Source organism: Tenebrio molitor, chromosome 1 (assembly GCF_963966145.1).
Source record: "Tenebrio molitor chromosome 1, icTenMoli1.1, whole genome shotgun sequence".
Taxonomy (NCBI): Eukaryota; Metazoa; Arthropoda; class Insecta; order Coleoptera; family Tenebrionidae; genus Tenebrio; species Tenebrio molitor.
This window is the reverse complement of record NC_091046.1, coordinates 28,792,982-28,815,480: the sequence shown is the minus strand read 5'-3', so window position 1 is coordinate 28,815,480 and position 22,499 is coordinate 28,792,982. Positions and strand designations below refer to the sequence as shown.

The window sequence follows — 22,499 nt, the reverse complement described above, 5'->3', positions numbered from 1 at the left end:
AGAAAGTTGTTTGGAAAATGACAGTTACAAGTTATATTTTGATAAAACAATTTTAACTGACATTCATATTAAGCATAACAGACCAGACATTATAATTTTAAATAAAAAACAAAAGCAAGCATATCTTTTAGATATAGCTGTTCCAAATTCAAAAAGGTATATTATTATACTCATGTCACATCGTGAGGAAGTTCCTTAACATTGACACAGAACATAATACACAACAAAGTCAAAATGCGGAGGCAAGACACCGGTAATTATGTTGATAAGCACTGCACTATTACTTGATAGTAATATCCGTAATAGTGTATGTACTCCGGCAAAATTGCCGTGCCGCCGGGTGGAGGTGGGATACGAAATTCTACCAAGCATTCCTAAGGAAAATATAAATTTTGTTTTGAAGAATATCTTGGCATCAATCTTTCGGAAAATCCACTAATTCATTGTCCTGTTCATGGTAAAATGTGAGTGAGACACTTCTTTAAAAATTAGAACTTCCTGTCATTGTAAATTTTTGTAACGCACTCAGACAAATAAAAAAAAATTATAAAAAAGAAAATTGTTGAAATTAAATTTACTGTTCATAAAAAATCTTTTTGATTTGAGATTTTGAAAAAGTGTCAGATATATGTGTGCGTTAAAACTGTTGAAAAATGTTGAAAACATGTCTATAAAACAATAATTTCCTGCAAGGCAGGCAACCAGTATAACACATAAGCCCCGTATTGTGGCGCACCCTATAAAACAAAAATAATGCTTAGAACTACGAATGCGGCAGGCCGGATAAGAGACGAGTCTCTTATGATTATGAATCTAGGAGGCCGTGGTGTAATTAATGCTTTAATGACACTGACATTTAAATGATGGCTAACTTTTTTTGCCGGCCACTGTACCAAATAATAAAACCAGATTTTGGCGATTTGTATTTCGCGACAAATTATTGTTTGAAAATGACGGATTTTCGCCAGATTAACAGAAAGTTCTTACTGGAATTTATAGAACTCTTCGCAGTCTTCCGTGTTTATGGAAATTATATGCTTTTATAGCTAATGCCGCCGCCACTGCATACAAATATAACTTGATTCACTCATTAAAACTTTTAAATAAAGCTGAAGTGTGTGTGCAATTCGTGTTCGTCGTTTTTGTTCGAACAGACTTGTTCGTCGAACAAAACCGTCGAAGAAAACGCAGTATGTGGGGCCCTTTAGAGTAGACTGTGTTCCTCCACGTGTTACTCCGTCGCTAAAGTAGTCGACGTTTTCAGTGTTCATTTACAGATTTTTCACTGGTTTGTTGCTCCGCCTTCGCGGAGATATTTTCAAGGTCACAACCCATGAGAGAACCCAACACCACTACCAACTTACCACTCTTAAAGCGTTTACTAATTTTTGGGCGATCTTATAAAAAAAGTAATAAGTATGTACGTGAAAAAACATGATGTTGGGAAAATAACTATATTATCTTAATTTGTTTGTCAAAAATAAATTCATTAACACAAAAATTGAAAAAAAAAATTAATATTATTGTGTATCACAGAGTAGAGCAACTCCACGAAGAACCCAATGTTCTGGTGATTTTATTGTTTGAAGAAACAGACTCGTGATATAATTTAAATCGGTTCTTCTTACTTTTTTATAAACGGGGCACTGAAAAAGAATACTTAATATGTTTGTTTTCTTTCATTTAATTTACAGAACGTACGACATAGAGTGTTGTTAATTTTGGTTCCGCTCCGTACTGGGCAAAAATATGCACAACGGGAATGACAGTATACAATACTTTGTTTATTGATTCATTTAGTCGGGCATTTCTTCTGTCCCAACCAGCTCCATCAAGAAGTAGTCCATAAACATAAACTCCCTCCTAATATATATTTCATTAAATCTTACAGATAATATTTTTGTGCCATAAAATCTTACAATTGGGGGTGCCATAATTTCTTCTCTTGTATTTTTTGTCACTATATTTTGTAATTTAACTTGGTCCAAAGCCCATCCTTTATGAGCTCGTGCTACTTCTTGTTTCATTGCCGTAAGGAAACCTTACCGTCTTTTTACATTAAAAAAATGATGCAATTTAATAAGTATCTTACCTTGAGGATTAAAAAATCCTGCCATCCAGAAGGTTAAGGGTCTTCCTCCAAAGCACCAGGTGTTGAACTGAGCGTTCCTGTCTAACAGTTCTGTAAACCAAAATCCAAGTGTATTTGCCGTCCATGATCCTCTTCTCCAAACAAATGGAACACGAGCATCATAAATGTTGTCTAAAGCATCTCTTAAAGACTAAAATAGACTTTCTAAATAAGAGTATTAAAAAAATAAAATATCACCAACTTCATTCATTATTATGATTCCTTCGATAGCTAATAACAAATCTTTCAATGTTGTTCTGACGTTCGTTATCACTTTCTGCATTCTGTCAATTTCTTGACGCAAAAAAATATTTAAGGGATTTAGGTGACCCATAATTTTTAATCTGCGTTATCCTTTTATTACTTTTTTAATGGAACTTTGTATTATATTTACCTATCTTTCACTTCATACGGATCATAATTAGCCGGAAGTTTTTCTAGCATATCTTTTGCATGATTTGTTACTGCATCTTCTCTAGTTTCCCCTCCACCGGTTCCTGCTTCTTTTGGCTGAATGGATACCATTACATAAAACATGTCGCTGATTGTGTTTGTTTGATAACTGAAAAGCAATGCAAACTAGAAACAACTATGTGAATGATTTAATATTAATGTACGTTATATCCGCATTTGGATGAAGTCCATAGACTTGTGGAGGATCGTTGGTAGCGAATGTGTCAATGTGACTCACGTATTCTGAAACGTTTTTAAATTTGACTATTTTATATCCCTCATAGAAGACAAAGTCATCGTGAAACATGTCGTCATGGAACCATACTTTACAGAAAGTGTTTAAGAGCCTTTTATCGAAATCGTCGGTAACTCGACCTCCATAGTGTACTTCTCCTAGCATATACCTAAAATGTATTATTCATGTAAATGTTAATAACAATTGTTTCACTCATCTTACCTAACAGTGGGCCAACTTACTCCCCTCTTAGGATCTAAATCGTCAAGATGATTTTGAACAAACAAGCAGCTAGCTAACCAATCAGCTGAATTAAATTCGTAAGGAATGTTCCAACCAAGGGGTCCATATTTTCTTCGTTCTTGAACTACTGTATGTAAAAATGATATGGCATATATTAAAGGAATGTATTGCCAGGCGTCTGAATAATCTAACATATCTTGATTCATTGAAGTGTATGTACGTTGTAGTCCAGCACGAATGCCTTCACAACAAAAAAAAAAGTTATTACAGTGTAGAAAAATCATAAATAAATGTACCAGAAGGAGCTTCATTTGTGAATTTTATACATAACTGTAGTAAACTAATTGGAAAATTTTCGTGTACTTCAGTAGTAATCCATAGTCGAAAATCTTGGTGGAATGTGCCAACTCCTTTTTCTAGTTCCAAAAATTGACTTAGAACTTCCTGCATGTAGTCTAAAGAAAGGTGACAGTTTTGTAACATTGCCCAAAAACCCTAAAACCTTTTATAAGAAAAAACTATTTAAAAGCACAGTTTAAAAACCTCAGCCATAGCTTGAGTCAAAAGTTTTCTGGCATGTACTTCTTGACCTTGGCCCATTGAAATTGACTTTACTTTTGTTTCTAATCGTTTAGCAAGTTGTTCTATATAAGGTGTGGGATCGGATCCAATACTCAGAAAACATATGATAGGTGTTAAAGACCGGGATTCGTAAAAGAGAGTTTCTAGATTTAAAATTACAGGTTCAGCAAATTTCTGTCCCAGCGAGTTGGCCAAATACTTTGTGGCTTGCGTTACTGTGCGATCAGGACACCAGGCACTGTAAATGTAAATGTTTATTAAGTGTCTTGTTTTCCTGGGCATGTTTAAGTAAAAATAATAAGAATCAATAAATGAAACATGCTGAGCAATAATTAAACAATTTGAACGAAATTCAAAGCAATTGAATTTTATTTTGAATCAAATAAATATCATAATTTACAGTTACCAACATAGTATGAAAAAATAATTACCCAGAGTTTTTTAAATAATTTAAATTTTACCAACCTAAAGCAACAGGTGGTGGTTTTTTGATTTTTGAATGGAGTTTATGTACTATTTAATCAAACTCTCAAACGTACCGAATAAGTAGTAATTTTCGAAATGTATCTAAATTATTATATCCATCAGGAACCACGGCTTCCTCGGGTGCGTTTTTATCAAACCAAGATTTCCAAAGTTTATCGTTTGCCGTCACTTGTTGAACGATATACTGAAAGTGACGTAGTTTCGATAATTCTACCAAATTTAACCATGTCATGTCTGTAATCCACTTTGCTGGTTTTGGAGGGCACGCGTTAAGATCTAGCGCTGCTCCCCCCTTTATAAAATTTTGAAATTCTTCATGAGTTATATGTTCTCGTTCCAGATCAATTTTTAAGCACATCAAAAGTACGAACATGTACTTGTGTTTCTCGTATAAACCCCGTGACTTATATTTAAATATTTCGTATGTTAAATAGTCTATAATAAAGACGATCCGCTTTGAAGTTATGTTGCTCTTTTCTGATCTAAACATCGATATATCAAATCTTTCTAGGAACTGTACTAGAGATGTTTGATACATATTGTTCACCATTGCCATGCTAACCACTAGAAAATATAGAACACTTCCTCTTGTAGCCACTGGCCTATAAATAAGTATTGAAGCATGCATTGTGTCAAATTAATAACAAACCTAAATTCTTCTCTGGCTGCGTTAATTTTAATTTCTGTATCTTTCGCGATAGCCAGTTTCTCACGTATTTCACTAGCTGTATTTCTTGTAACGTTCAACACGTCTATGACAGTAGGATCATCTAAAAGTGACCCTTGCACTGTTGTTAATTTATAAAGTAAGTTAGCTTCTAGTTCTTGCATTTTTCTTCTATTAGCAGTAGCATCACGTATTAGATTGGTTCTTTCGGATTCTAATTCTTTCTTTTCTGTTAAAATAACCCTTCCTAATAATTGATCTTCTAATCCTTTCATTGTAACTGTGAAATCTATAACTGAGGTTCTTGCAAATATTTCAGGCGTATATGACGGATTAGCAAGTTTAGTAGTGATATACATTCTGAAAGACGGGTGTACATCGACTTCTTTATCTCCTACCTTTACTTTAAACGTTGACCCAACTTTAATATGATTTTTTTCTAATACATTATCTAAAACAGGATCCAGTTCTTCGTTAATGTCCTCAACGATCATTGGATATCCTAAAGAAACGGCGTCTTCTATGTGATTTCTGAAGTATTTGTGATTAAGCCCAGTAACTAGTAAATGATTCTCTTTTTCTTTTGCTTTAACCCAATACTTTCCTTGACTTTGTGGATCTATCAGTAATGGAAATCTCGAAGCAGAAGTGACAATGATACCATTTTGTATCGAGAGTTCATCAGTAGGAAGACCTTGCAAATTCCATTCGCCTATCTAAAATTGTTTTATGAATATTGTTTTCCCAAATATGTATCTACGTTTAATGTACAGTTGCCGTATCGGTAAGACTATCAATCAAATTTAAGCTCATCGTTACTGGTATCTTATGTTTGAGCACGACTTCTAGCCAAAACTTTTGCATGTTGGTTCGAAATTCTTGATTGAATGGACCTGAATAACTGAGAAATCCGACCAGCAATACTACATCACCAATCAGTCTGTCAGTTTCGGCTTTGAACTGAGCCAATTGCTCTGTCCAACGAATCCTTTCACCCGCTAAACCATCGATAAGTGCACTAGCTGAATCCATTTTATTTTTCACTTTCATAGCATCATCAAAAACTTCCTAAATTTGTTTTAGATTAAAACTTTATAGACGCAAGTCTAATATAAATATGCAACAAACTTGTTTATGTCTCATTGCTTCTTCGTACAGTATTTGACATTGCCGCACTTCTTCTTCCTTTTCGGCTAACAGCTCCATTGCTTTAGACAATTCAGCTTGTGCCTTGTCGAGTTTCGCTTGTTGAACTGCTAAGTTTGCCTTAGAATCGTTTCGTTAACAAAACTTTTGCGATATTACAACTAACATTACCTTCAATGGCAAAACTTCTCGATTGACTTCAAAAAACGCAGCCATTGCAACCGTCCAAGAAATTAAGCCGGCTACATTTCCACAAGCTGTTTTAGCACTTTCGTACGTATAAAGGGGATAAGCAAAATAAGGTTGAAGTAAATCCACTATTTCTCCATTAATTGTGTCTTTGGGATATTCTTGCAATTTGTTTAAAAACTTTGTATCTGCCATAACCTTAATAAATAATGACATACATGTATTCAAAATAAATTTTTTATAAACAATTTGTTAACCTTCAGTGATTCATTCCAAGATGAAGCAAAAAAGTTTTTTTCATAATCTGGTTTAATAGAATCAAGTCTTCGTTTAAAGTAAATTAATACTGCATCCATAATCAGTGTAATCAGATATGGAGGCTTTCCTAATTTTCTGACCGTCGCTATATCAGCGGATTTAATTGTCTAAATAATTCTGATTAGTCTAGGTTCAGTTTTCTTTGATGATAATAATAATTACCAGTAAAGCAGCTTCTGCAGCATCTAATGCTGGTTTTGCTGCAAGCAGCTTTTTCTCGGCTTCCTGTTGATCCACGCTAATTATGGCTACGAGTCCTTCAGCTTTGTCCTTTACAATAGTTGCTTCTTCTTTAATTTTGTTAGTGATTTCCGAAGCTGCCAGTACTTCGTCCAATACTTTTTCCGCAGCGTCTGTCGCCACTTTCATTTCTTGTTCTTTTACAATAAGTTCCTTCTTTAATTCATCGACGTTCTGTTGAGCCTCTACTAATTTAGTTAGACCAGTACGCATTCTTACATCCATTTCCCCTATGTTATTTAATTTTTTTGTATACAATGTTTTATAGGTTTCCAAGAAAGATATAAATGTTTTTGGGGTAACGTACGCTCTTCGACGGAACCTAAAAAAAAAGTTCGTAACGTTTCTTTCTTTTTGTGAAATTTTCTAATATACTTATCAAAATAACTATTACAAGTTAAAGCTACATAATCTTGTATTTCGCCCATTACGTATATTAATTCTTGTTTGGTTTCTGGTGTAGATACCACGTCGAATTTGTTTAAGAAATGTTCTGATACTTCGATCAAGGCATCTCTGGGCCATCTAAAGAACCAGTCAATCGTACAACCAGAAATCAAGCCAGGGAATTTCAACGCTCTGCTTCTGAATTTTTCACCCACCTGTTAAATATCTTATTGTTGAAAAACTGTTACTAATTTCATTTAAACATACCGGTGAAAAGCAAAGTACTACGTGTAAATTAGATCTAGCTCTACCGATGAAAAATTCGTACAAATTGTCACCAGTTGGAGCCTTTTTGGGCAAGACTTTCTTCATTACCGGAATTAAATCTGTTTGTATTTCATCGATTTCATCTTTGGCAAATAAATTTGCTATTTCACCGGAACTTAAAATATTATTAAGGCTTTCAAGAAATGTTTCATCTTTAATTTCATTATCGGTGAAAATAAATGATATTCCTTTTCCTTCAAATCCTGCGACACGATAAAGATATTTCATGTCTTCCATTAAGTTTCCTACGTTATAGGATCTAAAAGGATTTTAACGTTTTATTAAAATTATCACAAAAATCTAGACCATTCAAGACCTCGTGAGCTGAATTTGGAAAGTTTTATAATTTGCGATAAAAGAAGCCAGCCTTGTAAGGCTCTGTTTTCCTGAACCTCCAACACCTACTAATAATGCATTTCCTCTTGCTGTTCTGACAATTCGAGAAATTATCATTAAATGAACCATGGCGTCATGGAAAAGTACTAGATCCATTGCTGCACCCCTGACTTGCTCGTTGTATTGATCCATGAAACCTGAACAATTTAAAACTTAAATGTGTACACGTTTTAAATTGTAGATTGTAAATACCAAATAATTTTTCTTTCAAAAATTCCCAGCTAGGCACTTCTTCATATATTTTTGGTGCATCAAAAGAAAAATCTTCAGGTTCGTCACCTGTTGCTTCGGGTGGATCTCGAAGAAAATCGACCCAGTAAGTAACGTCTTCTGTATAATATTCGTAATCATCTTCAAGTTCTTTCCTTGCTTCAGTTTTTAGCAAATGTAAAAACCAGTCTCTTTCTTTGGCTTTTGTAAACCTGCAGTAAGTATTTAAATTATTACATTATTAATTTAATTTTTTTAAAGTCTAAGACCTATCGGCAATAACTCTTATACACTCGTGCTGCCACAATTTCAGCAGCGAAACAAGATTTTGACATTCTAATCGTTGAACAGTCAAAATTCCTTGCCAAATTCGTGAGAGATCTCTTAAATTAAACACGTAATGAAATTTAGCTGGTGTAGGTAGCATCTTGATTTTTGTTTGTTGCCAAATATTTCTAGTAAGTGGTACAAGTCTAGGAATAAAATCAACAATTTCTTGTTCAAATCTTTCTACACAAAAATAGCCACAAGCAATTTGTTCTACAAAAATAAGAACATTAGAATTTTATCTTGTTGTGTTGTTGTGTTATCATTAACTTACTAAAAATTACATCCATTGCTTTGACGCTAGGTAAAGCGCAATTGAAAACACAGAATTGTCTTTTTAATCGGTGAGGAATATCATTTCTTCCACCTCCTGGATGTATCATTGCTGCAAGGAACATAACATCAACAATTGACGAAAAATCTCCTGGCTTATCTAAACTGTAGAACCCTCCACACTCCATAACTTGGCGTACAATTTCGTTGGTTATTTGGTCACCCCAATCATTAATGACGGGCATATTAATGTCATCAATAAATACTGTTAAAGTTTTACCAGCAGGGGGACCATAAGTTGTCCCAACTCTTTTATCGACATATGATTCTATTATTCGCTATAAATTTGTTGGAAAAACTATGAATATATTACAAAAAATTGCACAGTTTTACCTGAACCATGTTTGGAGTAGTGGCAGAAGAAAAATTAAAACATTTACTTAATTTATATTCAGGATCAAATTGTTGCGTATAACCTTTTATCATTACTGTTTTGGCCGTTCCTTGTTCTCCTAAAAATTAAATGTGAACTTGTTAGATGTGTTTACAGTTCTTTTACCAAGTAAAAGTGAAATTACCAATTAATAAAACTGCCTTATTCTGTTTTGCGATAGTATCAATTAAAAATGCTGTTCTGACGTTATCAACGTTGGGTACTAAAATGTTGATAAATTCTAGTACAGTGTCTGTTGGATACACAAATTGCTCCACTCGATCGGACCAGTGCTGCCACGTTCCAGTTTTTGGATTAACAACGTATTCAAAAATTGTTTCATTTTCACCACATTTTGGCCAGTCAAGTTTTGATGGATGAGTTGTAACAAACTGCTCCATTTTACTTCTGTCTTCCAGTTCTAACACAGCTCCAACAGACCACATAATTGAAAATAAAACTAACCGTTCCAGTTGTTTGTCAGTCCACACTTCTGTAATATTATTTTATGATTATGACGTTAAATGTCATGGGCCGATTTACTTGTCTCATCTCCAGTGTCTAAAATTCCGGCTAATACATCGTAACACTGACGAATATACAGAGCTTCAGTTATTTTCATCTTGGCTTTAAGTCTAACTTGTACAAAAGAATGGAGTTCTTCGTAGATTTTTCCGAAAACAATTCTGAATACATCACCCTCTTGTTGAGATCTGGTTTTCAACCAAGCCTAAAAAAATATTACGTAAGTTTAGAACATTGTTTGATGTCAATTTACTTCTAATATGGGACTCCATGGGAGTACAGATGAACTCATAAACACCATACCCATGCGGGATATCGTGGCGGGACTGGCGTTATCTACATTGTCAGGTTCGAAAACTAATTTTGCATTGACAGCCATTACGATGCGATCCCCGTTAGCGAGTGTTAATGTCTTGTTATCGTCTAATACAGAATTAAGATTTTCGATCCACACAGCATCGACGGGACCATCCAAGACCAACCTAACATAATGTAAAAATAAAATTTAATAACTAAACAAATAATGTTACTAATGATTGTCTGCATTGGCTAGTCTCTTACGAATACTGTGGAAAATATAATTATTAAATTATTAAAGAATTTTCTACAGGTATACATTATGTGCCAATAAAAATCAGAAGGGATAAAGTTACAAAGTCGAAATTTTTACCAAATCTTAGGAGTTGATGATAAAAACGACCCAAAAAAAAAGTTAATCTTCGGTTTTTTTGAGAGTCGTCCTGAAAAAGATAGGCACTGGTTATCAGTAATTCTTTAAACTGGAGCGTCAGAGTAGTCTGTATTTTTTGCGAAAGCATAAATGCCTGGAAATACAAAGGGGGCGAATTGTCGGCATGCACGAAGCGGGTTTCTCGTTTCGTGAAATAGCGCTGTGTTTGAACCAAAGCCATTCCGCGGTTCTTCGAGCATGGTCATGGTGGGCTGAAGAACGCATCTAACACCGTCGACCAGGAAGTGGACGCCCTAGAAGAACCAACGAACGTGAAGGTCACCGTCTCAGTCAATTGGCTCTAAGAGATAGGTTTCACCCTTCAGTTGCAATTGGAGTGGATTGGGTAAGAGACCTAAGACAAAGGGTGCCACTCCGAACCATTTATCACGTATTGCATCGTTTGCTCTTCACTCCTACCGGCCGTGTCGATGTCGATGAATGAGATCAAGTAATGTTTAATGACGAATCCCTGTTTTGTTTGTGGCAAAATGACAGCCGTCAAATGATTAGAAGATTCCGTGGAGAGAGACCTATTTTGGAGTTTATTGTACGAGGCCATGGCGGTGGAACACCAGGTGTTATGGTATGGGGTTCCATTGGCATTGGGTACAGATCCTTTGGTCTATATCGAAGACAGATTAAATGCGCATCGGTATATCGATGGGATCTTAAGACCCGTTCTGTTACCTTTGCTAAATGAACGCGCTGGAGTAGTTTTCCAGCAAGATAATACCCGACCCCATATCACACAAATTAGTAGGACCTTTCTGCAACAAGCAGAGGTAGAAATTCTTCCTTGGCGAACTCGGTCGCTGGATTTAAATCCCATATGGGATATCATGGGTCTAGGTTTAAGATGTTTTCCTCAACAAGCAAACAGTTTGGAGGAGCTGCCACAGCACCTACAGCAAGCTTTGAATGAGATACCTCAAGAAGAAATCGATCCTCTTATTCGGGGCATGTCCCAGCGAGTTAGGGAATGTAGGTATTAGGTACTAACCACGGTGAAGTGACAATTTATTATTTTTTCCCCTAATTTCTGTAATTTTTTTCCAAAATGAAATCAATTACTTCTTTATTTAAGAGAAATAAACTGTGAAATTTTTGACTTCGTAACTTGACCCCTTCTTGGTGGTGCATTTTTATTGGCACATATTATAGTTTATATTTAACAAGCGCATTCTTTTCAAAAAAGAAATTTTGCCTTTGACAAATTTTTAGAGTTCAGTTTACTACATTTTTAAACTCATCTAAAACCCATTATTACCAGCAGTAATCCGTCTTTTTAATTTTTAAAGTTCGTCTCCACAAAGTAGAGAAAATACCATCCGTCCAATCGTTGGTGGCCACATCTAATTTTCCAAACATTTGAGGAGCTGTTATTGCCTTAAAGTTTTCAATGAATTTGATAACATTATAATAAATTAATAATAAATAAATATTATACTTTCGGATTCATTCTCATTTCTCTGTGTGGTAATCCTGTTTCTGTCATAGATTTCATTAAACAATGCATACATTGTGTTTTACCAGCTCCCGTTGGACCTTGATTTTTGATAAAATACAAATACTGATTATGCACTATTTTAAGACTTTTTACCCAAAACCATTAGACCGTGCCTTACTAAAGAAGTTTCATACAGTTGAATCACCTTCAGGTTCCACGGTGGATGATTTATAATACCCATTTCAGCAGTTTGATTGGTGATAGCTTTTTGTAATTCTTTCCACGAATGTGTCGACAGTTTAATTCCGGGAAACATGTCTTCAATTAATGAAAGGAATAATGGTTCGTCTTCATCTATAAGTTTGCTGAGATTCATATCTCTAAAAATTAAAATCTAACATAAATTCTTTAAAGTTGATTAATAGCACCTTAAAACTCTCATGACAATGGTTTCTTCTGTATCGGTAGGATGAGAACGTTTTTGTGCTCCTAAGGTTCGTAACACCGACAAAATATTGCGCAGTCCAAAGTCATAGTGAACCTATATTACTCAAATTAGTTCCAAACACAAATAAAAGTAACAGCTTAATTACCTGTTTGGACAGCTGTTCTTCACATAACTGATATAGAGTAAAAAATTTACGAGCCAATATTATATTATCTTTGAATCCACAAGATGCCAGTTTTACTCTGATAATAATCTGTCGATCTGGCACCATCATAGCAACACTGCGAAACATGATTTTTAAATTTTCCGGTAGTTCTTGTCTTCCTGCATAACCGGGATTCATAGTTAAAAATATTCCGAATTCTATATTCATTGTTACGGTATCACCATCCCTGCGGTTTAAAAAATATTTAGATATTGTTCATTAATCATTGTAATACTTTTTCACATGAATATAAAAGTCGACTTTCTTTCTTTTCTTGCTATCAGTACGATGTAAATTTGTTGAGCCGCTACTGAAAGTACTGGTAATTCTATGCGATTGAACTCATCGAAACAACCCCACGTTCCCGATTGAGCTAAACCCTTAATTTAAAAAAAAGTAAATAAAGAACATTAGCTATTTCCAAATTTACTTTAAATATTCTTCCTAGACCTCGAAAATCCATTTGATCCGAACAATTGAATACAACCACGAACTTGCCTAATGTTCTTCCCATATCTTTCGTAGTTTCTGTTTTACCAGTTCCAGCTGGACCAGCAGGAGCACCTCCCATGTTAATCCCTACAGTAATACATCGAGATTGAGCAGCGTTTTGGTGAAGTGCAAATAATTTGCTTACAGATTGCTTGAGCCAAAGTAATGTAACATCTGTCGGTCAATGGTGTTATGCACAATCTTTCCGTAATACCTAAATACTCGTTTTGATAAAGAAAAATTACATCCGTTATTTTTACAGTCACGTCATCATTTTCCTCATTATAATAAAATCTAGATTGTTGTTGCCATTCAAAATCTAGGAGACTTTTTACTTTAAGTTTATAAATTGTATCAAATATATCCCTAGAATAATATTTTATAATTTTCAAATTTTTATCTATCGCTGGTTACCTTTGGTGAACATGTATGGTCACCATTGTTTCGTATCTAATTCTTTCTCTTTGTGACAAATCTTTTGAAGTCAAATCAATAAGGGCATTAAGAAGTTCCAAGAATCGCGCATTGGTAATTTTCATTATAAATCTATCCACTCTAGCTTTCCGGATAGCAATTTCGGCTTCTTTGGTCCATAAAATTTGAATTCCAACAAGGCCCGCCTTAAAACATTTGTTTACAAACTAAAATCAGATCTTAATGTTTGTACCTGCGCGCAGAATGGTATAAACCCCTGAATGAAATCGTATTCTGGATCTGTTAAGAGTTGTGCGTGAGCCGCAATTACAGTTTTCACAGTTTCCTTAACCATTTCAAGAAGACTGTTCAACCATAATTCAACACCTCCAATACATTGGACCGGTTTTTCAAAATTAACCGTCTCTCCTAGGTCAGACATCATTGCTATGATAGTATCAGGTCTTTTCGGATCAAATTCCACTCTGTATACTGCATCAAACAAACTGGGCAAATGAGACTGAATTGATGTAGGATCGGAACTTTGACCCAAAATTTCCAATAAAACAGGATCAGATATAAAGAAAAATCTTGGAAAACATAATCTTTTTGACTCTAAAAATATTGTATTGCAAATAAATTTTGAACGTTATTGTAAAGTAGATACCTAAATATCCAGTTAAACTCTTTTGACAAGTTTCAAGTTGTTCTAATAGGTGAGGTAACAATTGTCCCATTGTTTCATCTCCGGTGCAACATTCCACGGCATTCGGAATTTCGTGAGCTCTTGTCATTATTTTTACCCACGACTTGTCAATGTTCTACAAAATTTTAATAGAATGTATTAAGATACAAGTGGGTAAATGATTTCTTACATTGAATCTTTTTGCTTCTCCGGGTAATTGTTTGGCGATATCACCACCCACAAAAACCGCTTCTAAATAGACCCATAAATTTTGAACCACCAACCACTTCTCTAAAATCTCAGAAGTGTTTACCAACTTGTGAACCCATGTTTGAATGTCCTTTTTGAAAGGTGCGTTGTATCTGAGATAATTTAAATTTAAATAAATTTAAATAAAATCGTTAATTTTCGTTAGTTAAATGTACCTACCTGTTACTCAACAAAGAATTCATGATCATTAAACTATCTTCAAGAGCCATAATAATTTCTCCAGTTTCAGTTCCTTTTAATAACAGTTCACCTCGACTTTTAAAATGCGAGAAAGACAATTCGACAACAGACCAATCAGCTATTACTTGTTTTAATTTTGCCTCAATGTCTTTCTCTTTAACTGCACTTATGCAAATGTCTTCTACATCGTCTTTGAATTGTAACAATGGAGCTTCCATGACATTTCTTAATGTAAATGTAGGAGATTCAATATCAAATGTGTAACCAGTCGTAGCTGCGATTCGTTTCCAATGCCGTTCTTTCATAGCTTTATTGGCCATAAGTTCTAAAAGAGGACAGGTTTCTGAAAAGTCGTCTATTTTTTTCTTTAGATCCAAATATGCAGGCCATTCTCTCATAGCTTTAGGAAGTTTTCGGCACCTTTTTATAGATAATTCATTATTTTAAAATATTAACAAAAAAAAAACATAACCGCTACCTATTTTGGAATTCTTGAAGCTCGGCAAAGATTGCTTCCGTATCAACATCAGCCCAAAGGATATCGTAATATCCATCAATGCTGTGATTAACTGCCAAATATAAACCGTAAAGTTTATTCAAAAGATTAAATTCTTTCTTGCGCTTGTGTAAAATTGGGTAATCATTGACTTCCAACCCAAATAATTTTTCACCACTACTATACATTTCGAATTTGCGCCATAATTCATCGAAGCGATCTTGAAAAGCTAACACTCTGTCACTAGCTTCTCGAGCTGACAGTCCCGGTATCATGGGGCCGTTTAATTCAAAATCAATGTCAAAAGCTTCAACTTCATCTCTAAATTTGGAAACTCCTTCTGTTAACTCTTCCAATAATGGACCTTGAACGTTACATATATTTTCTTGAACCGATTTGGCCTACACAAATATTTTAATGCTCATTTTTAAAATGCATTTTTACAAACTCACGTGGTTGACCATATTCTGAAAATTAAATCTAAGCGATTCAACTCTTTCGGTATCTTCTTTCGGAATGTCAATTTTGTATTTGCCAAATATGTTATAAGCTTCCTCCATATTTATCAAATCCAAATCTATTTCAATAAAGTTCTCTCTAATCATTTCTAAACATGCCATGGCAAGTCTATAAAATTGGAAATACAATTCATCCTTCACCTGTAATGTATAGATTAATAAACATACCTGCAGTCATCCAAATCTTTTATAGGTTTATTTAAAACTTTTTCTCTGTTCTTAATAAAATCAACTAATTCCAAAAGTTTTGCTCTGTATCTCTTGCCTAGATTCTTACCCAAAATATGTTTCCAGGCATCTGATTCCACAAGTAAAGCTAACTTAAATTTTTCTACAAATTACGATGCGAAAATATGTCAGTAATCCGCTCAGTAAATGTATCTGTTTGTTTACCCATATCGATTTGAATCGAATCTACAATATGACTTTCGGGAAGTTCTCGAATAAGTTCACCTCTGTTTTCAAAGTGTTGAAATTTCTCTGCTATTTCTACAGTTAAAGGATTCTGATTGCAAAATTCTTCGATTTCATCAACTCTTGATTCTGCCCATAAATATGAATAAGACAGATATTGCTGTAAAGAAAATGTTTAAAAATGAAACAGTTCTTGTACTGGATCAAATACTTGTAACAGTTTTGCAACATCTGGCTTCAACAGATACATCACACCTTGAAGACTCATAAAGATACGAATAATTTCCTTATTTTCTGATACAACCTTGTAGTAATTTCTATCTGGAGGAGGAGCTTTTGCTACTAATTTAGCTGTAAATTTTTCAACTTTAATTTGTTTCTCTCTCTCTACTAATATTATTGATTACCAATATCTTTAAATTTCAATGGTTTATCTCTTGGTGCCTTTTTTTTAGTTCCACGTTGTCCCCACATGCAAACAAACTTCATAGTACCAAGAAGATTTGTTATCACTTGAGTAAAAAAATTCTGAATTTCGTCCAACGTGGGGTTAATAACAATAATGGGAATTTGTAATTCCATGTTGGTTTTCATAATCGGTGTATTCATTGCATTACTGTCATCTCTTAAACTAGAGAAAACAAACCATTAACAATTTATAATGAAAAAAATAATTCATGTGACTACCTGGCAGTCCTTTTTTTAATTTGTTCTAAAGACAGCTTTACACACTTAACCAAGGCTTCACATAGTTTCATGTTGAAAAACGCGAATAACTCTAAACAGTCATTGTGAATTGTTGTCAAATCCAGTGGAATATTTCTATCGATTTCCTTAAAAGCTTTAAAAAAATTAATTTTATGCAGTTATGTACTAAAAATTATGTCCTACCTGCTTCGGGAGAAACATTTAAACGAGATGCGGATCCAACAGGTTTTATAGCTCTATCAGGATCTAACCAATCCAGTTTATTTTCTTGCAGTTCTGGTTGTTCTATTACGCTCAAAAATTTTTCAATAAGGTCAATTACAGCTCTTTCAGCAGTTGATGATTTTAACTCAATTTCTTTTACTACAACAAAGCACATATACTCCTGATGCATAAAAATAATAGATTTGGAAGGAACCTGCTTGGTCCATATATTTTTTGTTTTGATCCAAAAATTCGCTAGGTATAAGAGCTACATTAGGAAGATGTACCAAACTGGTGGTAGCGATAGCGTCCAACACTTCATCAATTCTAGCTTCTTTCATGTCTTTAACTTCTTTAACAAACATTTCGATATAGTCCAAAACGTTAGTCACTTCTTCACAATATTCCGGTATTTTGGTGGAAGTCCACGTGATAACGGAAAAGCCCGGTCTAAATGCATCTTCCATTTTCATTAATTGCAGTCGAATTAAAGGAATAAACAGAGGTGGAATATTGCTCTTTATATTGTCATTTCTTTCAACTAAACCTTTTATAACTTCATAAGAATTCAGTATCTTCTCTTTACAAAAAACTAATACTTGACCGACATCAGGTACAGCTAAAATCAATCGAAAATTATTACACTCCGGTAAAATGAAATGTTGATTTTGTTGTACCAAGATCGAGCTTATACATATATTCTGATTCTCTGATTACTTCAACAATGTAAGAATGAAAATTTACTTTGTATCTTTTCGTCTTTGGATCCTTGGTCAATATGGGTGTATTTAAACAAGCGCGTACCTAAAAAAGCATAATTTTAGCTGCAGCAGATTAAATTCATTCTTGGTACTTGGCCGGCAAATTTGTACCAGGCTTCGTGATATATTTGTTCGTAATGTACGAAAACCATTGCAAGTGCATTATAAAGCTGTATACATTTTTGTACGTTTCTGTGTCGCATTACTCGCGGCTTTGTTAAGAAAACTTCCATGGATTCTTCCATTCTTCTGTACAAATGTCTTATCCACATGATTCTTCCGCTAACAGGTGGCATGTTTCTCGGTAATAAAGGCGATTGTCTATCTTCATTGTAACGATCACGCAAGTCCTCTAGTTCTCGTTGAAACATTTCCATGGCCTCTAAATATCGCTCGTCTAGGTGTAAACATTCGAGGTTCAACTTTTCAAATCTACATAATACTCGTTATACTTTTGACCAGATATTATTGAAAACCAGTACCTTTTTAGCAATCTTAACACATTGTGGACGTTCATGTTTTTTTCTAAGGATGTACCCACAAATTCTTCTAATTCCCATTCCGTGTCAACAACATTCTGCTTAAACTCGTTGTAATCCTTGTCAAAATGTGGCAGTCTGTGGTTCAATGCGTCGTACTCTTGTTGTGATATGTTTTCAAAAAAAGTTTTAAATTTATTGGCAAATATGTCGATGTCTTCAATAGTGCTACTCTGTAGAATTGAGTATCTTGTTGTTGTCTCAAGAACATCAACAATCTTAAAACAAAAATTTTTTTCAGTAATATGTATGTCTGTTATTCAGCACTGCATTATGAATTTTCATTGGAGATTAAATGCAATTTATACCCAAGTATAAGTAGGTATACCCAAGTATCAAAGACATGTAATCATTAAAATTATTGTAAGAATGTGAACGAGCTTCGAAATTACTGATTTTATGTTAATAATTCTTACCTCTTCTACTCTCTTTTTAAAAGTCTCGAATTTTCCAAAGACATACATTTCGGAACATTCAAAAGGAGATTCACCTGCTTCTTTCATTTCTTCTTGAATGTGTTTAAAACACTGGTAATATTTCAAATAGATGTCCAAACAAACCTATTAAAGTACAATGTAAGTCACTGAATTAATTTTGTCTTAAGCTAATTGCATATTAGTAAGTTAAACAAAGATCATTGGATATGTGACATATTTTGCATCCAGTGCAATTTTCATGAAATTTGCTTATATGAAATTAACAAATTCTTTCATGTAATAAAATAATACATTGAGACTACAAAAATGACAAGGAAATAATAAATACGAATTTGTTTCTTGCAACAGAAACATATTAATAATTATCAACCTTAATTTTCTCCAGCACCACTTTTTTCTTTTGATTCCACACTGTTTTTGTCCCTCCGCAGTTTAAATAGGACCTACATACATTGATCATTTGATTGGACACTTTTACTAAGAGTGCCGTCACGTTTGCTGTATTGTTATAATATCTTGACGTAGTATAGGTCATTCGAATTGCATGTAACAATGGCGGAATATGTTGCAATAATTCTGTAGCCTCACATCTATAGAGTGGATTACAAAATTTTTCAAGTGCATACAGATATCTCATATTGTCGGCGCATTCATTTTTTGCTTCGATTACGGCACTTTCATGTTTGGTCCACACCTGTTAAGAGGACATCATTTTTCTTTTCTCAAAAAATACATTTCTTCAGTTATTTACCTTCAACAATTTGCTTTTACATCCTTCCAAGAATTGAATATGAACCTTGCACGGTGCATCCTGTAGGAATTCCACTATGCTTGTAAAACGGGCAAGTTGTCTTCGCCAATATTCAATTTCAACAAGAGGCCCAACAAATTCGTTTTCCCTTCGCAGTTGTTGGTATTGCACTAAAGCCTATTATAACACATCATTCAGTGCAATTTTAACAAATTTTGAATAAATAAAATAATTATTCTCGTAATTCACTTCACTTAAACTCGACAGCAACAAATACATAATTATGTATATGAAAGTATAATTATTTTAAAATTGTAGGTATGATGCTACTACTTTACTTCTGTTATTATTTTGTTAGAATTAATTGGTTATAATACATTGCATAATTACCCTTTCCATTTGTTTGCACCAAATTCTCACAGTTGCCTCTACTTGTTGCACAATGGATGAATTAAGAATTGCTTCGATACGTTTTTTTTCATTTACCAAATCTCGTCGGTATAAAGATCTATCAAAGTTAAAGTTAATAACCATTTCGAGATCCAACTTAGTTTCTACAATATTAGTTTTTTATTTACAATACGCTTTAAATGAGAAATTTTAGGTACGTTTTAAAAAATCGACAAACGAATCAAAATCCCCTTGAAAGTTATTTTGTTGTTTGAGTCCTACTTCTGTTTTAGGCAAATCGCCCCACTCTTTGTTCAACTTGAAAGAAGGGTCAACTAATTCGGCCAAAAGATTGTACGCAACTGCCACCGAATTACCATTTTCCGCTTGAATATCAAATCTTGTAAAGTACAAAGCCTGAAAATTAAATTAGTTATTCAGTAGGTAATGTTAGTTAGTAATGATCACATACATCATTTATGTTTTTCAAAGTAACGTCAACATTTGCTGTTTTATATACAGCAATGACTATATCTTTTACTGCAGCGTCCATTCCGTCTGTAAAATAAATGCGTTTGATTACCATGTCTACTATTGCATTTGGATTAAATCGTCCAGAATCTGCAATACATTTCATAGAAATAGAACAGATTGAACATTTAAGGAAATACCAATTTCGTAGCCAGGTCCATCTTGATAATAGACTAGCAGTCCGTGAATGCCATTTTTATTAAGTAATTTGTCTAATAGTTCAATGTGGCTGTCGCTGTCTGCTGCAGCTTCAAGAACTTCATTCGGTTCAACAGCTAAATGCATCGCTATCATGTCACATATGTGTCTGTGTGGCAATAGTAATTCCTGAAACCGCTGAGTCCGTCTTTCTTTGGCTTTCACCTACCAGAATAAATGTATATTAAACATGTTCTCAATAAGGACGATAAGATGTTATTATAAAACGTGTCAATGTATACCAATTTTTCTTTGAAGGATTCAGCTAGAGCGAAAGCTGTTGCACTTCCAGATCTTTTTGTAGCTTCTGCTGATTTAGCAATATATTTGGCGACATCCATTAACATCGCAAAATCATCTGCCTCTGCCATGATTTTTTCTGTATTAAAACTATAATTACACAATAAATACACTAAATTGTGAACAAAATAAATTCTCAAATCTATGTGAAATATAGATTTTAAAATTTGTCTGTTATTTTGACAACCTATGGTAACTGTTTACTTAAATTCATATTTTTTACACTCTTTGATGTAATGAGCAAAAAATGAATAAAATCTATATACAGAGTGTTTCTAAAATAAGTACATTAATTTTAACTGGTAATAGAACTCATCAAAAGGAACAACTTTTCTCTCTGCCATTTTGGCGAAAAACATGCGTAGTGGCTTAAAAAAATAGGAAAGATTTTCCTAAAACCGTTCGTATCTCCAAAACTAAGCTACCTAAAAACGTGAAACAACCAGATTCTTACGAAGTGGATTTTTTGCTATACGGGTAGATTTATTTGAATTTCGATTTCGGCGTTAAAACACGTTTTCTGGATGAAAATGTATGTTTTTTTCATATTAGCGCTGATCTCAATTAGCCATTGCAGTATTTAGTGGCGTAGGGTTATTTTAGTGAAAAATCTCTCCAATTTTTTTTTGGAATTAAACATCGTTTTTCGGCAAAATGGTAGGTAGAAAAGTTGTTCCTTTTGACGAGTTCTATTACCAGTTAAAATTAATGTACTTATTTCTGTTACACGTTGTATATAAAAATGAATCGCCGTTCGTTAGTCTCGCTAAAACTCAAAAACAGCTTAACCGATTTGAATATTTATTTTTTTCTTTTGTTCGCTTTAATTCAGGGGTGGTTTAAAAAGAAAAAAAAATCGGAAAAGTTGCCCGGAAAATTGGAAAATTCGGGAAAAACTGAAAGTGCTTTTTTCTGTTCGAACGGCTGGAACGATTTGGCTATTTTTTTTTATGTTCGTAATAATTCGTATGAGTTTTTTATATAAAGAAAAATTGAAAAAGTTACTCGGAAAATTGGAAAATTCGGGAAACACTGAAAGTGCTTTTTTCTGTGGGAACGACTGGAACGATTTGGCTAATTTCTTTTTTTAATGTTCGTAATAATCCGTATGAGGTTTTTATGTAAAGAAAAATTGAAAAAGTTACTCGGAAAATCGGAAAATTCGGGAAAAACTGAAAGTGCTTTTTTGTGATGGATATGCAGAATTATTTTTTTTGTTTTGTTCGTTATAGTCGTGAAAAAGTTTTCAGGAAAAAAAAATCGGGACAATTACAAAGGAAAGTCGAAAAATTCGGGCAAACTGCAATAATTATAGTTTTTTATGCATTCTCGATCATAACTGACGACGATAAGAATGACATATTTGATTAATTCTTTTTTTTTTGTTCGATATGCCCCGGGATGGAAATAACTCAATTGAATGTTTTAAATAGAAAAAAAAAATCTGGAAGATTTGGAGAAAAATCTGGAAAAACTAAATTAAAATAATTCGGGGAAAACTGACTGCTTTTTTGTAAGAAATCAAGACGTTAACTCAGGATTCGAATGATGGCTATGCGTAATTCTTTTTTGATTTTGTTTGTTAGGGTTTTGGCTAAGTCTTCGGAAAAAAAAATCGGGACAATTACAAAGGAAAGTCGGAAAATTTGGACAAATTTCAAAAATTATAATTTTTGTATGCACTCCCGATCATAACTGACAGTAGGAGCTACATATTTGCTTGATGCTTTTTTTTGTTTTCAATTGGAAAAAAATCTGGAAGATTTGAAGAAAAATCTGGAAAAACGCAATCCAGTAAATTAAAATAAAA

The 22,499-nt window shown here is 33.8% G+C and overlaps 1 protein-coding gene across 1 annotated transcript; it reads right to left on the bottom strand.

Moving 5' to 3' along the window:
* Positions 1–1,440: 1,440 nt before the first annotated feature.
* kl-3 (dynein heavy chain 8, axonemal kl-3) lies at positions 1,441–20,868 on the bottom strand. The gene is made up of 60 exons (XM_069045592.1): positions 20,632–20,868; positions 20,332–20,554; positions 20,133–20,281; positions 19,879–20,077; positions 19,661–19,824; positions 19,271–19,447; positions 18,890–19,213; positions 18,499–18,642; positions 18,026–18,300; positions 17,636–17,975; positions 17,460–17,586; positions 16,997–17,401; positions 16,762–16,941; positions 16,558–16,711; positions 16,278–16,501; positions 16,082–16,221; positions 15,850–16,030; positions 15,625–15,787; positions 15,391–15,565; positions 14,921–15,339; positions 14,422–14,862; positions 14,183–14,354; positions 13,975–14,128; positions 13,561–13,922; positions 13,308–13,513; positions 13,039–13,259; positions 12,832–12,980; positions 12,645–12,781; positions 12,342–12,588; positions 12,177–12,289; positions 11,902–12,128; positions 11,749–11,846; positions 11,569–11,687; positions 9,822–10,050; positions 9,587–9,773; positions 9,189–9,536; positions 9,004–9,122; positions 8,612–8,948; positions 8,280–8,550; positions 7,993–8,222; positions 7,721–7,937; positions 7,345–7,663; positions 7,066–7,292; positions 6,613–7,012; positions 6,390–6,557; positions 6,115–6,330; positions 5,926–6,063; positions 5,569–5,865; positions 4,780–5,513; positions 4,184–4,732; positions 3,606–3,882; positions 3,359–3,557; positions 3,042–3,303; positions 2,749–2,988; positions 2,526–2,693; positions 2,334–2,475; positions 2,093–2,282; positions 1,920–2,041; positions 1,702–1,863; positions 1,441–1,646 (listed from the first exon to the last, which is right to left on the bottom strand). The coding sequence occupies exons 1-60, from the start codon at positions 20,758–20,760 to the stop codon at positions 1,521–1,523; spliced, it is 13,812 nt and encodes a 4,603-aa protein (XP_068901693.1). The 5' UTR covers positions 20,761–20,868; the 3' UTR covers positions 1,441–1,520.
* Between the last annotated feature and the right edge of the window lie 1,631 nt (positions 20,869–22,499).

Excerpts from the sequence above, each read along its gene's own strand:
- kl-3 (XM_069045592.1), bottom strand. The coding sequence starts at position 20,760 with ATGGCAGAGGCAGATGATTTTGCGATGTTAATGGATGTCGCCAAATAT. Across the intron at positions 8,551-8,611 it reads AGCAATGGATGTAATTTTTA|AACAAATTGCTTGTGGCTAT; the intron begins GTAAGTTAATGA and ends TTATTTTTGTAG. Across the intron at positions 5,514-5,568 it reads GTCTTACCGATACGGCAACT|ATAGGCGAATGGAATTTGCA; the intron begins GTACATTAAACG and ends AAACAATTTTAG.